This window comes from Drosophila guanche, unplaced genomic scaffold, assembly GCF_900245975.1.
Source record: "Drosophila guanche unplaced genomic scaffold, DGUA_6, whole genome shotgun sequence".
Classification (NCBI taxonomy): Eukaryota; Metazoa; Arthropoda; class Insecta; order Diptera; family Drosophilidae; genus Drosophila; species Drosophila guanche.
This window is the reverse complement of record NW_022995743.1, coordinates 18014095-18026878: the sequence shown is the minus strand read 5'-3', so window position 1 is coordinate 18026878 and position 12784 is coordinate 18014095. Positions and strand designations below refer to the sequence as shown.

At 49.6% G+C, this 12784-nt stretch overlaps 3 protein-coding genes across 4 annotated transcripts in view; 1 reads left to right on the top strand and 2 right to left on the bottom strand.

Annotated features, from left to right (window-relative positions):
• Positions 1-4610: 4610 nt before the first annotated feature.
• On the bottom strand, positions 4611-6206 carry LOC117592395 (otefin). The gene has a single exon (XM_034286112.1). It carries the CDS (start codon positions 6089-6091, stop codon positions 4799-4801), a length of 1293 nt encoding a protein of 430 aa, XP_034142003.1. The 5' UTR covers positions 6092-6206; the 3' UTR covers positions 4611-4798.
• A 241-nt stretch (positions 6207-6447) lies between these two features.
• Positions 6448-7500, top strand: LOC117592401 (gamma-secretase subunit pen-2). Its single transcript, XM_034286119.1, has 3 exons — positions 6448-6672; positions 6736-6840; positions 6910-7500. Exons 1-3 carry the CDS (start codon positions 6612-6614, stop codon positions 7047-7049), a joined length of 306 nt encoding a protein of 101 aa, XP_034142010.1. The 5' UTR covers positions 6448-6611; the 3' UTR covers positions 7050-7500.
• A 985-nt stretch (positions 7501-8485) lies between these two features.
• LOC117592393 (pneumococcal serine-rich repeat protein) overlaps positions 8486-12784 on the bottom strand; it is a 77070-nt gene continuing 72771 nt past the window's right edge. For both annotated transcript variants that reach the window (XM_034286110.1, XM_034286111.1), the window contains 7 exons: positions 12613-12784; positions 11481-12546; positions 11205-11418; positions 10873-11141; positions 10562-10803; positions 9431-10456; positions 8486-9368 (listed from right to left, as the gene is read on the bottom strand). The exon at positions 12613-12784 is cut by the window's right edge and continues 1002 nt beyond it. In XM_034286110.1, coding sequence (XP_034142001.1) covers positions 9295-9368; positions 9431-10456; positions 10562-10803; positions 10873-11141; positions 11205-11418; positions 11481-12546; positions 12613-12784 — 3063 coding nt within the window. In that variant the 3' untranslated portion in view covers positions 8486-9294. The remainder of the gene's footprint in view (positions 9369-9430; positions 10457-10561; positions 10804-10872; positions 11142-11204; positions 11419-11480; positions 12547-12612) is intronic.

The window sequence follows — 12784 nt, the reverse complement described above, 5'->3', positions numbered from 1 at the left end:
TGGATACCCTTGGGGCAGCCACGGCAGAAGGCAGAAGGTAGAAGGTAGAAGGAGCCCTAGCCAAGAGTGTGCGAGCAACTCGCCATAGTCGGTGGTCACTCGGTTAGGGTAAGGCGAGTAAACATAAAGTTGCATACAAATTGTTGCCTCGTCTCTTGGCCACTTGGTGGAGCCGAGTCGAGGCCTTCGTCTTTGTGTCCGTCTTCAGCAAACACATTTTAGCCTTTTGAGCGCGCCTTGACGACAGATTTAGACGTTAAGCAGCCGCGTTAAGTGTCCCCTGGGAAACGCGGCTAAGCATGCTCCGTGTTGACAAAACGACTCCTCGTCTGGATGTTGTGGCTCATGTTGCTGCCTCTTGCTCCCCACTTACAGTTCCTCGGTTGCTCTGTTGCTGTTGCTGTTGCTGTTGCTGTTGCTGTTGCAGTTGTTGCCACTGCCATGTCGTTCAAGTGATTTTGTTGCTGTGGCAATTTGTACAGCCATAGATGCAATCGCGGCACCAAATTTTAACACCATTAACCGACCCGAGCAGCGGCAAGTTTTTGGCTTTTTAGCATTTAGTTGTCCGTTTCTTGGGCTTTTAGCAGCTCTCGACTCGCGCTTGTTTGTCTCACTTGCTGCATATTTTCGCGCCTAATTTGCGGCTGATCGGGATCGTGCCCCACCCTGAACCGTTCAAGCCGAACGCAGCTGCACCGGATTGTGGGTGGGAGCTGCAGTTAGACCCCGATCTGGACAGGGGCAGGCGTTTATGTGGCGCACAGAAACAGCTGCTCGGTTTGAATGCAAAACGGAATGGCATACCACAACCGCAAAACACTTGAGCTTTGGATTGAGCGGGAAGATGATTGATGGACTGCAGCCAAAACGTACCCCGCTGCAGCTTCCCCTGTCTCCCGCCTGTGGTCAGCGAAATTTGATCCACATCTGAACATCAGCTCGTCAGCGCATTATCGCTTCAGCTGGGAGCAGTAGCCCCTCCTCGTCAGCGGTGAAACAAGTGACAAAACAGCAACAACATTTAATAATTGATGGCAACACTGTGGACATTGGCCTTAGCTGTAGCTGTAGCTGTGGCAGTGGCAGCGACTGGGAGCTGACTCTGGACTGCCTTAGTCAGTTGGATTAAGCACAAATTGTGTTTATGTTTTACACATAAAAATTGTGACAAGTTAATATACGAGAAGCAAGAAATCCGATTATAGGCATGACTTGATTTCATTTGCATCTCCTGTCCACAAATTGTTGCAGCCGAAGAGCAGTCCCTCCCATTTCCCCGTCTCCCCGTCTCCCGTCGTTCGACTCCTGTTTATGTGCCTGCGTCAGGCCTTGCCTTGTCCCGTCCCGCCGGCTCCTAATTGCATCCCCTGAACATAAAAATTAATTATAAATTCCATATTTGGCGGCGGAGAATGTCGCGAGTGTTGCTTATTTTATTGTTATGATCAACCAGTTCTGCCAATGTCACTGCAGCTGGGCGGCTGGGCGGCTGTTTCTGGCTATTCCTGGCTGCTGCACCGAAACCCAGACAAAACCCAGACTGGGACAACGACTCCACCCGACCCGATCCGATTCGATCCGATTCGATCCGATTCGGTCCTATCCGATCCACCACGAAGCAAAGCAATGCCAAGCACAGTTTTAAATTTAATTTAAATGGGCTTATAATTTATTTGATGCCTGCTCCGATCGGAGGGACCGGACCACACAGCACTACTGACACCAGAGCCCGCTCATATCGCATTGAGAGTATAACAAATTATCTCGTGGCCAATTTAAAATGTTTAATTCAACATAAAAATCGGACAGCAGAGTGGGAAGACTCCACTAAAGAGTCACACATTATGTGGGGAACACAGAGGAACAGAAACAGAAACAGAAACTAAATCCAAATGAGACACGAAACGCGATAAATTTGTACAATAAAAAACAAAACTGATTTCCGTCTAATGCGATTGACACCTAAAACACACACAAATCGTGGAGAATAAGGGGGAAACCCTCCTCGTACTTCTGCGTCTATTTCTACCATCTTTGTTTCGCTTCATTCCCAATTCCAATTCCTGTGAAGTCAAGCAAACAAAGCGAAAGACTCAAAGACCAACAGAAACAAACAACCGAAATAAACTGAAATACAAGATACATAAATAATGTTATTAACATAGACACACCACACTTCTGGCACTGTCTGTGACTCCGACCCGACTCCGACTCCGACTCTGACTGGGAGTCTCACTGGGGGCCGTGGCGGGTCAGGTTGATTAGCTCATCACTTGGACCACTAAAAAAGACACTTCTGGCTGACACTGATTGGTCGCTGTGTGGACCACAACTTGACTACGAGTGAGAAGATTATATTCGCGGCTATCGACTGCTTTGATACCCGTAAATTGTATTACTTTGTTTCCATTTGATGCCAAAACAAGCTACTGTCCAACCTGAAATACGAGTATGCCCCCAAAATCGATAAGTGCTGGGTATGCGAGACGAGAAATAAACGAATTCTTATGGGCCTCTGTAGAGTGGGATGACTCGGACTGTCTGTTGAGAGACAGACTGTCATTATTTATGGAATTAATATGTCTAAGCTCCAATATGAGATGCTCAAATCCGATGGTCAATCTCACAATTGATTATGTTCGGAAATACATTCGATTCGAGCTAATTCGATTGGGAATTCAAATGGATTCGGCCAAGTTATAAACTTAACTCTGATGGCAAGCATCCATCTGCTGCAAGTGTCCTTTCTGAACAGAGTTCACGCTCCCATGCACCCAGGCTCTGTCTCAGTCTCTGCTCAGTTCTCGTTGGAACAGCAGTAGAAAATAGTAAACAGCAGCGAAAGGAGCCTGGCCAAGTTGCAACAATTAGCCGACTGATTTATCTATCTGGAGCACACAGCCCGACATCGAATGCCTCGATCGCATGGCAGAAGCAGTACGGAGCACGGACGGAGTACGAAGTTTCAATTTGATTTGATTTGATGTGAGCGCCTACGAACGAATGTGGCCGGCCGTGTTTCTTTTCGTGTTGCAAGCAGCGTAAGAGTCGGCGGCGGCGGCGGGCATTTGCTGCTGTCGCAAACGCATAATCGTAAAATTTGCAGTGGAATGTTGCAATATTTTTCGCGAGCAATTTGCGCGTGAATTATTCCAAACGTTGCATTACAAATGATTTCAGCCGCAACCACAACGGCAGCGACTGCGACTGCGACCACGTCTTTACGTCTTTAATTGGCTTTGAACGAGGAAGTCATCGGCCAGCACTGATTACGCTCCTCCGATCCCCGTCCAATCCCCTCCGACTGCGTTCGACACGCTCCACGTTCCCCTCCATAGACGTACGTGATACGGACAAAAGTTCTGTTTTCGGCTGTAAACTCATATTGAACCTTTTCCATGAATGTCACACTTGAGCTGCGGCGGAACTGAAAATGGGGAGCCCTTGGGTGCGGTGCTAAGACCTCGTCTGGTCTGGTCTGGTCTGGTCCGTTGGGGGGCTACGGCTCTATTAAATAGTCGAGAGTCTAGGGAACCTTTTTGCAGGCTTCCATTTCATTTTCATGGCCAATGGCATTTGGCCGTTGAATTTGCTTAAGCTGCCATTGTTGCCTCTGGGCTGCTGGCCATTGTTGTCCGGCGACAGCCCAGCCTCTGAAGTCTTCATGGCCGTCGTGGTCGTTGTCGCTGCCGTCTGCCGTCTGCCGTCTGCGTCGTTGCAGCCATGTAGGTAATTCCTGGAAGTTAATTTCATTAAGAGCAACTAGCAATGCGCGTATTTATTAGCCACACGATATATTGTATGGGCCAGGCTTTGTTTTTCAAGGAATCTGCCGCTTGCCGCAACTGGCTGTTCCATGCATTTGTGGAATTCATCATCGGGGCGACAGGCGGCTGCAGCAGCCACCACAACTGCAACTGCAACTCTTCTCTGGCATTTCCCCTGAGCTGCTGCTGCTGCTGCTGCTGCTGCTGTTGCAATTTTCATAACTTATTGCTGGCATGCATGGAACAGAGAGACCTGGATCCGGTCCCGCTCACCGCCTCTAAATATGGCACGAAATTTCCTTAAGAAAATGAAGAAGTACGCGCAAGTGCGATTTCCAGTTAATAGTATTCAACGGCCAACACTAACACCAACACCAACCCCAACCCCAACAGCAACACCAACAGCAACACCAACACCAGCCCAGCCCCAAGACGGTCGGATGTGTCCTGTACCCCTCCTGCCCGGTTTTGGGTTAGATTTAAAAATAACGCACATTCACAGCCAACTTGTAAAATTCTTATTAATTCTTATCGTACAACAAAGATTTCTACTTGCAGCCGGACACCAAAAGCAGCAACAGTAACAGGGGCAGTGGCTGTCTAAAGGGGCCGCATGGGCAGGGAACTTGTCATTGCGCCTTCATTTGGTCACAGTCATGCCGACAAGTGTTGTACACGCATTCCAAATACTTTTCCATCATTAGTCGACCGTCTCATCGTGGTCGCTGGTGTCCGCTGTCCGCTGTCCGCTCTGCTCCGATCTGATCTGATCTGCACTGGGCAAACACCTGCCAAGTGGAGTGCATCGAATGCCATTCGGAAAAACTCAAGTCGAAGCAATTCTTCTTTAAGTGGGCTTTATTGGAACACGGATAAAATACAGCTAATGCTAGACAATCTCGAAGCAACATGCAATTGAAACATAGTACAACGCCCGCGGATGTTGACGGTTCACAAACAATTCAAACGTCAAAACAAACTTACATTTTCAGACTAAGACTCAGAAATGGCACTGGCCCGGCTCTTCTCTAGTTAAAGACGAAGTAGACGCCAATCAACAATATGACTACTAACAATATAAACATCTTAGACTTAAGATTGTAGGCTTCGTTCAAGCTAGTGAGCCAGCGACGAAAGGCCACCGATACACTGACCTCTTCCGGGCGCAGGGAGCGGCGGGCCTGGAACTCATAGCCCGTAGTATCGGGGCTGGCAATGGTGCGCCTGCTGTAGGGACTATTGCGGTTGGACCGCTGACGGGCCAAGTTGCGGGCAAAGGTGCTCTCGTACTGGCCATCGTCCGCCTCGTTTTCGTCACTTAGCTCGTTGGCAAATGGTTGGCGTGGTGGGGAACGACGGTGGCCCGAGTTGTAGGCAAGAACTGTGGCTGGGGCCAGCGCCAGGGCCGGGGCCGCTGCAGTGACATAGCTCTGGGCGGGCGAGCGCACGTAGCTGCTGTAGCGCCCGGTGGGGTTGCTGAGGTAGTCGTAAGAGGAGCTGCTCGTCTGTGTACGAGAAGCTGTGCTGGAAGGAGCCATGTTGAAAGCTGTAGCAGCTGAGGATTCGTATGCCTGGCTGCGTGGGGGGTCCACGGCCTTGCTACTGTAGACCTGTGGAGCCATTCGGGCAGCTGACTTGCCAGTATGCTCGTATGTATTAGTTGTGGTGGTCGTCAGCTTCGATCTGGGTTTTGGTTGCTCCTTGGCCTTGTACTGCAGCTCGACAAGGTCAGCAGCCCGTGCCAACTGCTCGTCCTCCTCTTCGTCGGACTCCAGGATGATCATCGAGTTGACCTCCAAAGTGTTCTCATGGTAGTTGGTGCGCTTGGGCACAGCAACCTCCTCGACTATACGCTCTGGCTTCTTGACTGGGCGCTCCAGTACTACCTCCCGCCTTTCTGAGGAACTGGAGATACGACGCTGTGTCTGTGTGGGAGCCGCACCAGCCGGTTTCTTAGCAACCAGCTCCTCAGGTCGACGGCGCTCAGCCGCTTTGTTGTCGTTCATTGTGGACGCAATTGTGCGTCGTCCCTTGGTAGCTGCAGATCCCGGCTTCACACCATCGGGCTTGTCCACTGGAGTGGAGGCAGCAGCTGGAGCTGCGGCCGAAGGCGCAGCTGGCACCAGGGTCTCACGCTTATTGCTTTTCTTGGGGCTAGCAGTGACGGCCGGCGACGTCTGGCCGCCAAGGGAGGCGCGCAGACGCTTGACCAAAACCTTACGGCTGCTGTTTGTAACTGGAATATTCGGCAGTCCCTGGGAAATCATCTTTGCCCGCAAGTCGGCATCGGACATGGTGTCAAAATCGTCCAAGTCGGCCATTGTTCCTAGATTTGTATACAAATTTTGCAATTAGTTGAAATTGAAATCGGCGTCACTTTTACGCGGCGTGTGCTAAAATAGTGATGAACCAGGCGCACTATCGATAGCCCAAAACGCTTTGTTTTACAACACTTCTCGTGAAAATATTCTCGATAGTCACGCACAATTGAATATAGTTTTCCAGACACTCGTATCCCAACTGGCACTAAATCCAAATATAGATTTCACTCAACACTGAACAGTAACCATATACCACTAACCAAATAGTATAGCACTATACTTTGGTTAGTGCATATACTCTCAGTACACACTCATCACTGCGATAGCCAAACTATCGATACGAGTACCTAGCCAATTCGATACCATCCCATCGATGGTTTTTGCAGCCCTGCTTTTGCAAAACAGAAAAATATTTTACAATCTTAATAATTCCAAACTACGTGCGTTTAAAGACAACAACGATATTTCCTCGCACAACCGGTAGAGCACCATTAAGCCTTTTCAAGCAACGCCCACAGAAATGGACTTCTCAAAGGCACCCAATGCACGGAAACTGCAACTTTGCCGTACATACTTCTATGGTAGGCGCAGCCTTGACTCACAAATCTCTGAAAAGTAAAACGGTATGCATCCTGTACTTCCAGCTGGATTTGCTCTTCTACCCTTCGTGTGGGCCATTAATGTATGCTGGTGCTTTGAGGAGGCCTTTCGAAAGCCCCCATTCCCGGAACAAAGCCAATTAAAACGATGTTAGTACAAGTGAATTTATCTAAACTCTAAACGATATTCCTTATAATGTCCCAATCCGATCTACTCAGTTGTCATATACTCCGCCGTGGGCACCCTTTTGTGGCTCGTGGCGATCATTGCATGGATCATCACATTCCAGACGAATCGCACCTCCTGGGGAGCAACCGCAGACTACATGAGCTTCATGATCCCGCTTGGCAGTGCATGAGAAAATAGCCTAGACCTTTAGGCATAAGTAACTTATGATATTAGTATAAAAGACTTAACCCAAACGTCGTTCATTACTGGGAAACTGGCACAGATAACTAGGTATTGTTACGCCATGGTTAAATTACATATTTTTTATTCACATCTAAAGCTGTTTTTATAATTTCTGTATACTTTAAATATGTGTACTATATTTTCTTGAAATTTCTTAGCCACTAGTTATGTATTTCATTCAAATCTGTTTTTGTTATATTTGTATGAATGATTTGCCAATGATTAGTTAGCTGTCAATTGATCGCATCGCATCGCATCCCATTCCATGCCATCCTGCGATGGAGGTGATTGGCCGTCATTCGCTTAGATACAATTTCATTGTAGCGAATTCAATTCAGTGCGTAATCTTTGTTTTCTTCGTTTCTCTCTTTGTCTAAAATACATTTACTTGTAAAAAACTACTTGTACCATTCGATAAGCAGTGATGGTAATGTTTGTTAATGCACATTAAATTACGTTGCGTATGTGTATCCGTGAATGCATTCTTCCCAAGGATTGGGTTACAAATTGTAATGTGAATGTCAAACACCTAGAGACTTGAAAGTAGATTCGAATTTTTTGTAAGGACAACAATTGCACAAACTGATCTACACATGACGACATTGATCAAATTTGAATACACAATAAATGGCTCTCGCGTATAGTTTCTTTTTGGATACTTTACTGCTGTAGCAGCGTCTTCAAGTACACATACATATATGTATAACATCACATATGTACATGTACATGGATGATGCTTTAATGTTTATAACATGAACATGCGGTGACAATGCACCAATGCAGCAATGCATTATCTTCTCTCTCCACTAGCCATCAAAACAATTAGTGTAACTAATTTACAATACAAAAGACTCGCAGTAAGGTATATTTACAATCAATACTTGTTTTTATTTGTAAATTCTAAAGACGAATTGTTGGGAAAAGGATTCGTGTGTGTGTGTGTGTGGAGGGGGGCGGGGGGGTAGGGGCTAGGTTAGTTTATGTTTCTTTTGTCTGGGAGCTTAGGCTAAAGAACATTAAGTGCCATAAATCACGCGTGTAGAGACTATTAAGCGCGGCTGATGAACTACTACACGCCGACATTCGCATAGATAAATATGTGCATATGCAATTACACATATGTACATATGTATGCAGTCACTATTATCGCTATCTTCATCATCGTCATCATAGCATATATGCACATGCGTATATATATGTACATCTGTATGTATATTTAAAGTACAAATTGATGCTTAGAAACAATTTAAATCAGTGTGACGTGACTGCTGCTGTGGCTGCTGGCCCAAAAATGTCAAATCATGTTCCATTCATAGAGAACTTATATATCAAGAATCTACGGACACGAACAGTACACACATACAATAGATATAGATACACACATAGTAGATACATACATATATATTTAGTTGTATAAAGAATGAATGGGCGGCGCGCCCAATTTGTCTTTTAGATGCAAATCTCGCGCAGCTCCATCCGCAACACAGATAAGGATAATTAATACAAACTCTAAATGCTAAACTTGTACGGTCTAATTGCATAATTTAATCGTTAAACAATATTAATTCGTTTATATTTCTTATCTCTGGTTAGTTTTCGTTTAATGGTTATTTTTACAAAGAAATCAACACACTACAGTTTTGGGGTTTGTTTGTTTGCTTGTTTTTTGCAACATTTTCTTCTTGTGTTCGTCTGTCTGTTTGTTTGTTCATGTTCGATTACGCCTCTCTCGTTTGATATTCATTAATATATATATATACATATATATATATATGTATGTGTATATAAATATAGATATCTATATGTATATGCAAATACACTTAGGAAAAAACCGCTATAGTAGTTATGCTATATATATTTATATATGTATATGTATAGTTGTGTATGTGCTAATAGTAGTGATACCTTAGGATAGCTATAGTTAACCACGTTGAACGAAACATACAAAAAATACTTATGCATATAAATAGTCGATTCCTCATTTACTCGATTGTATGCATCTGCATCCGAAGGACTGTGGGAAGCATAGAAGACCTGAACAGGATTCGACGGGAAGAAGTTGGCGAGCCCAATGAGAGTGTCTGTTGGTGTTCGTGTCTATCCATTGGGATCTTCGGACAATCAATTTAATGACCACACTAGTTGTTCTTAACGTTATACACCTTCTTCTCGTTGCTCCCGTTCATTGGTTCTCATTTCGACGGTCCCGGCGGAAACGGGTTTATCACAGCTACAGCAGCAGCCTGCTGGCTAGCCAAGACAGCCGCTATACACGAAAAAGACAGGGTATTAGATAAGCTAAAGATAAAGATTTTGCACACAACTCACCTCCATAGGGCGCCGGATACATGGGATAACCGAGGCCTACGTGTGTGTGGTGATGAGTGTGGACGTGTCTTTGCGGAGGCGGACTGCGGGAGTCAGCGGCACCTGCGCCACCACCACCCGCAGGACCATTCACAGCGGCCCCTCCGACGCCTCCCACACCAACGTTGCCGGGTGGTCCGCTGGGTGGTGGGCCACCAGGCATCGTCTGTTTGTGCGCGTCCAGCGCCGACCCAGGCGGCACTCCGTGCGACTTCTGGCCGGCCAGGTCCGGCTTATTACCGGGCGTCGAGCCCAATCCTCCTGATGGTGGCTGTAGATTCAGCGGCACACCGCCCGCAGACCCAGGACCCGAGCCGGGCTGGCCTGACCCGTTGCCACCGAGGACATTGGGACCGGAGCCCGGACCGCTGTTTGATGGACCCCCCGACTGGGGTGGTCCGATGCTGGGACTGCTGACGCTCACCTTGACGGGGCCGCTGCCGCTGGTGGGCGACTTCAGGGCACGTTCGCTGAGCTCATGGATCTTGTGCGTGGTGTAGTACTGGCTGGCTGCATGATGTAGTGCATCCAGTGCCTTGGTACCCGTATTGCGGGAGAGATCTTCGGGCGCATGGTAGCGGGGAATTGGAAGATGGTACGGTGTCGTGTTGTATGGCCCGGCTGCGGACATCAGTACGTTCCGGTACATGGGATGGTTGGGATCGAAGCCGAACGGATTAGGCGATATATACGATGGGTGGAGGAAGTACTGCGACGTAGGCGGTGGCGGCGGTCCCTGTGTTTCCATTGTCGGCTTTTGACCCTCCTGCTTCACCTTCAGCTGCTGCTCATCCTCACCGGAGTTGTTCTTTTGCTTGGGGGACTCCTTTGTAAGATTCGTGGCCTTGTTGTTTGCTGCCGAGGACGCCTGAGCCTGCGATTGTTTTAGCTTCTGTTGTTGTTGTTGCTGCTGTTGCTGCTGCTGCTGCTGCTGTTGTTGTTGCTGTTGCTGCTGATGTTGTTGTTGTTGGTGCTGCTGCTGCGCCTGTTGTTGTTGCTGTTGTTGTTGTTGCTGCTGCTGCTGCTGCTGTTGTTGTTGTTGTTGCTGTTGTTGTTGCTGCTGGTGCTGCGCCTGTTGTTGCTGTTGATGATGATGTTGCTGCTGGAGATGCTGGTGATGCTGCTGAAGCGCTTGCTGCTGATGCTGGGCAAGAGTCATGTGCTGCTGTTGCTGCTGCTGCTGCAGACTGAGATTGGAGTCATCCTTGTGCAGCATGCCGGGATGAGGAGGAAGTCCACCAGGACCTCCGCCACTGGCAGCGTTCTGAGCGGCTGCGGCAGCAGCAGCAGCGGCGGCGGCTGCCTGGTTTTGTCGACCAGTAAACATGTAATACCTGAGGAGTAAGCAGAAAAAAATCAGTATGGATGGCACGGGAATGCTACTCGTAATGAATTCCTATTACCGTCGCAGCTCTTCGTCGCGCGCCTGTTGCACCGCCGCCAAGTTCATCGAGTGACGCTGGTAGATGGCTGGATACGCGCCCAGGGCCTGCAGATCCTTGGGATGCAATGCGTGAGGCTGCTGGGGCTGCGTGGGTGGAGGCTGCTGCTGAGGTTGCTGCGCCTGGGTCTGAGATGGCGGCGGGTGCTGCTGGCCAGGATTTGAGCTCGGCTCCTGCTTGATCTCCTGCTTCGTCATCGGCTCTTGCTTGATCAGCTTGTTCGCCAGCAGCTGAAGGAACGAGATCGAAATTAATTAGTATACAAGCAATCGAAAGCTTTGCGCATAACGCACCTGCTGCTGGGGCGCCATGTGCTTGGGGTTCTCGTGTGGACTGGGACTCTCCTTGAGCCGCTCCTCCTTGATGCTGATCCCAGACAGCTGCTGAGCTTGCGACCCGGGCAGACCGGGATGCCCGCCCAGCTTCGCCGTCTCCTCGGAGGAGCCCACAATGGAAAAGGTCCCAAAATTTGGGTCTACATTGTACGGATACGCAGGCGGAATAAAGCTGAAAGAGAAATGGAAATGGTACAGATCGAAGATACTGAAAGGACGGCCGGCTTGACTCACTTGAAGGGATACAAGTGGTGCATGCCTTTTCCGGGCGTTGGACCGCCCAGGCCGGCGGCACCAAGAGCTGAGAGACTGCCTAGGCCAGGCGGCAGGGCTCCTGGCGGCGGGCCAGCCACGGCACTGAGATTCACAGGTGGCGGTTGGATGCCCGCTTGAGATGTGGGTGGGGCACCTCCATCTTTCCCGACGTTTTCCCCCTGGCCGTGGGGCGGCCCCTGCTGCAGTGGCTGATGGTTTGCCTGCTGCCCGGGCTGTGGCTTGGTCATCAGATCCAGAGGCGGATCCTTGTTCTTGTTGCTGTAATCGGCCAGGTGGGCACTAACCGCCTGCTGGGAGGGTGGCACGAGCAGATGCGACTGCGGCTGTGAGGTGGGCGGAGGAGCACCCGGCTGCAGTTGCTGCTGCTGGACCTGCGCCTGTGCCTGTGCCTGTGCCTGGGCGAGCGTCGGTGGCATTCCGGTTGGCTTTCCGGGCTGCATGCCATCGGGCCCCGTCTGCACCATGTACTGCTGCGGCTGTTGTTGTGGAGGCGGCGGCGCCTGCTGCTGAGCTGGGTAGAACTGGTACATCCCATAGCCGCCCAGGGCAGGCATGCTGGGTGTGGGAGCTGCCGGCACCACGCCCACCTCTGGGGCCTTCTTGCCGAGCAGCTCGATGTGCTTGCCCGCCTGCCCAACCGACTTGTCCAGCAGCTCCTGCTCGGCCACTGGCGTAGAGTCGTCCGATATATCACTGTAGGCCGGACTCTGCACATCCTCACGGGACACCCGGCCATCGAAGTCGCCTGGCCCGGGCGACTTTCGGTTCTTCTTCTGCTTGCTGTTGGAGCCCACACCCACAGACCCAAATCCTGGAGAGGTCTTCAGTCCAGCCTGCTGTACGTAGCTAGCTGGTGTCTGCTGCACGTCCTGTGTGTGGCTGGGTGGTCTCGGAGGCGACTGCTGCTGCGTCTGTGGATTAACCTGAACTTGAACCTGGCCTGTCTGCTGCTGCTGCTGTTGCTGCTGCTGCTGTAGCAGGGAAGTGGCATCGGGTGGACCAAAGCGCAGGACTCCGGCTTTCACTGAATGGAGCAAGAGATTGGGATTAATCGAAGCAGAAGCGTGGGTGCCACGGGTCGAATACTCACAGGCGCCCTGCTGGAGCAACGCCTGCTGCTGCTGCTCCGTCAACATGGCTGGAAGACTGCCCATCAGCTGTTGCTGCTGCTGAGAGAGAGCCTGGCCAGAGATTCCAGCTGTGATGCTGCCTCCAGCGACGGGTTGATTGCTTCCCGAGCTACTACCTGGCGTTAGCAGCTG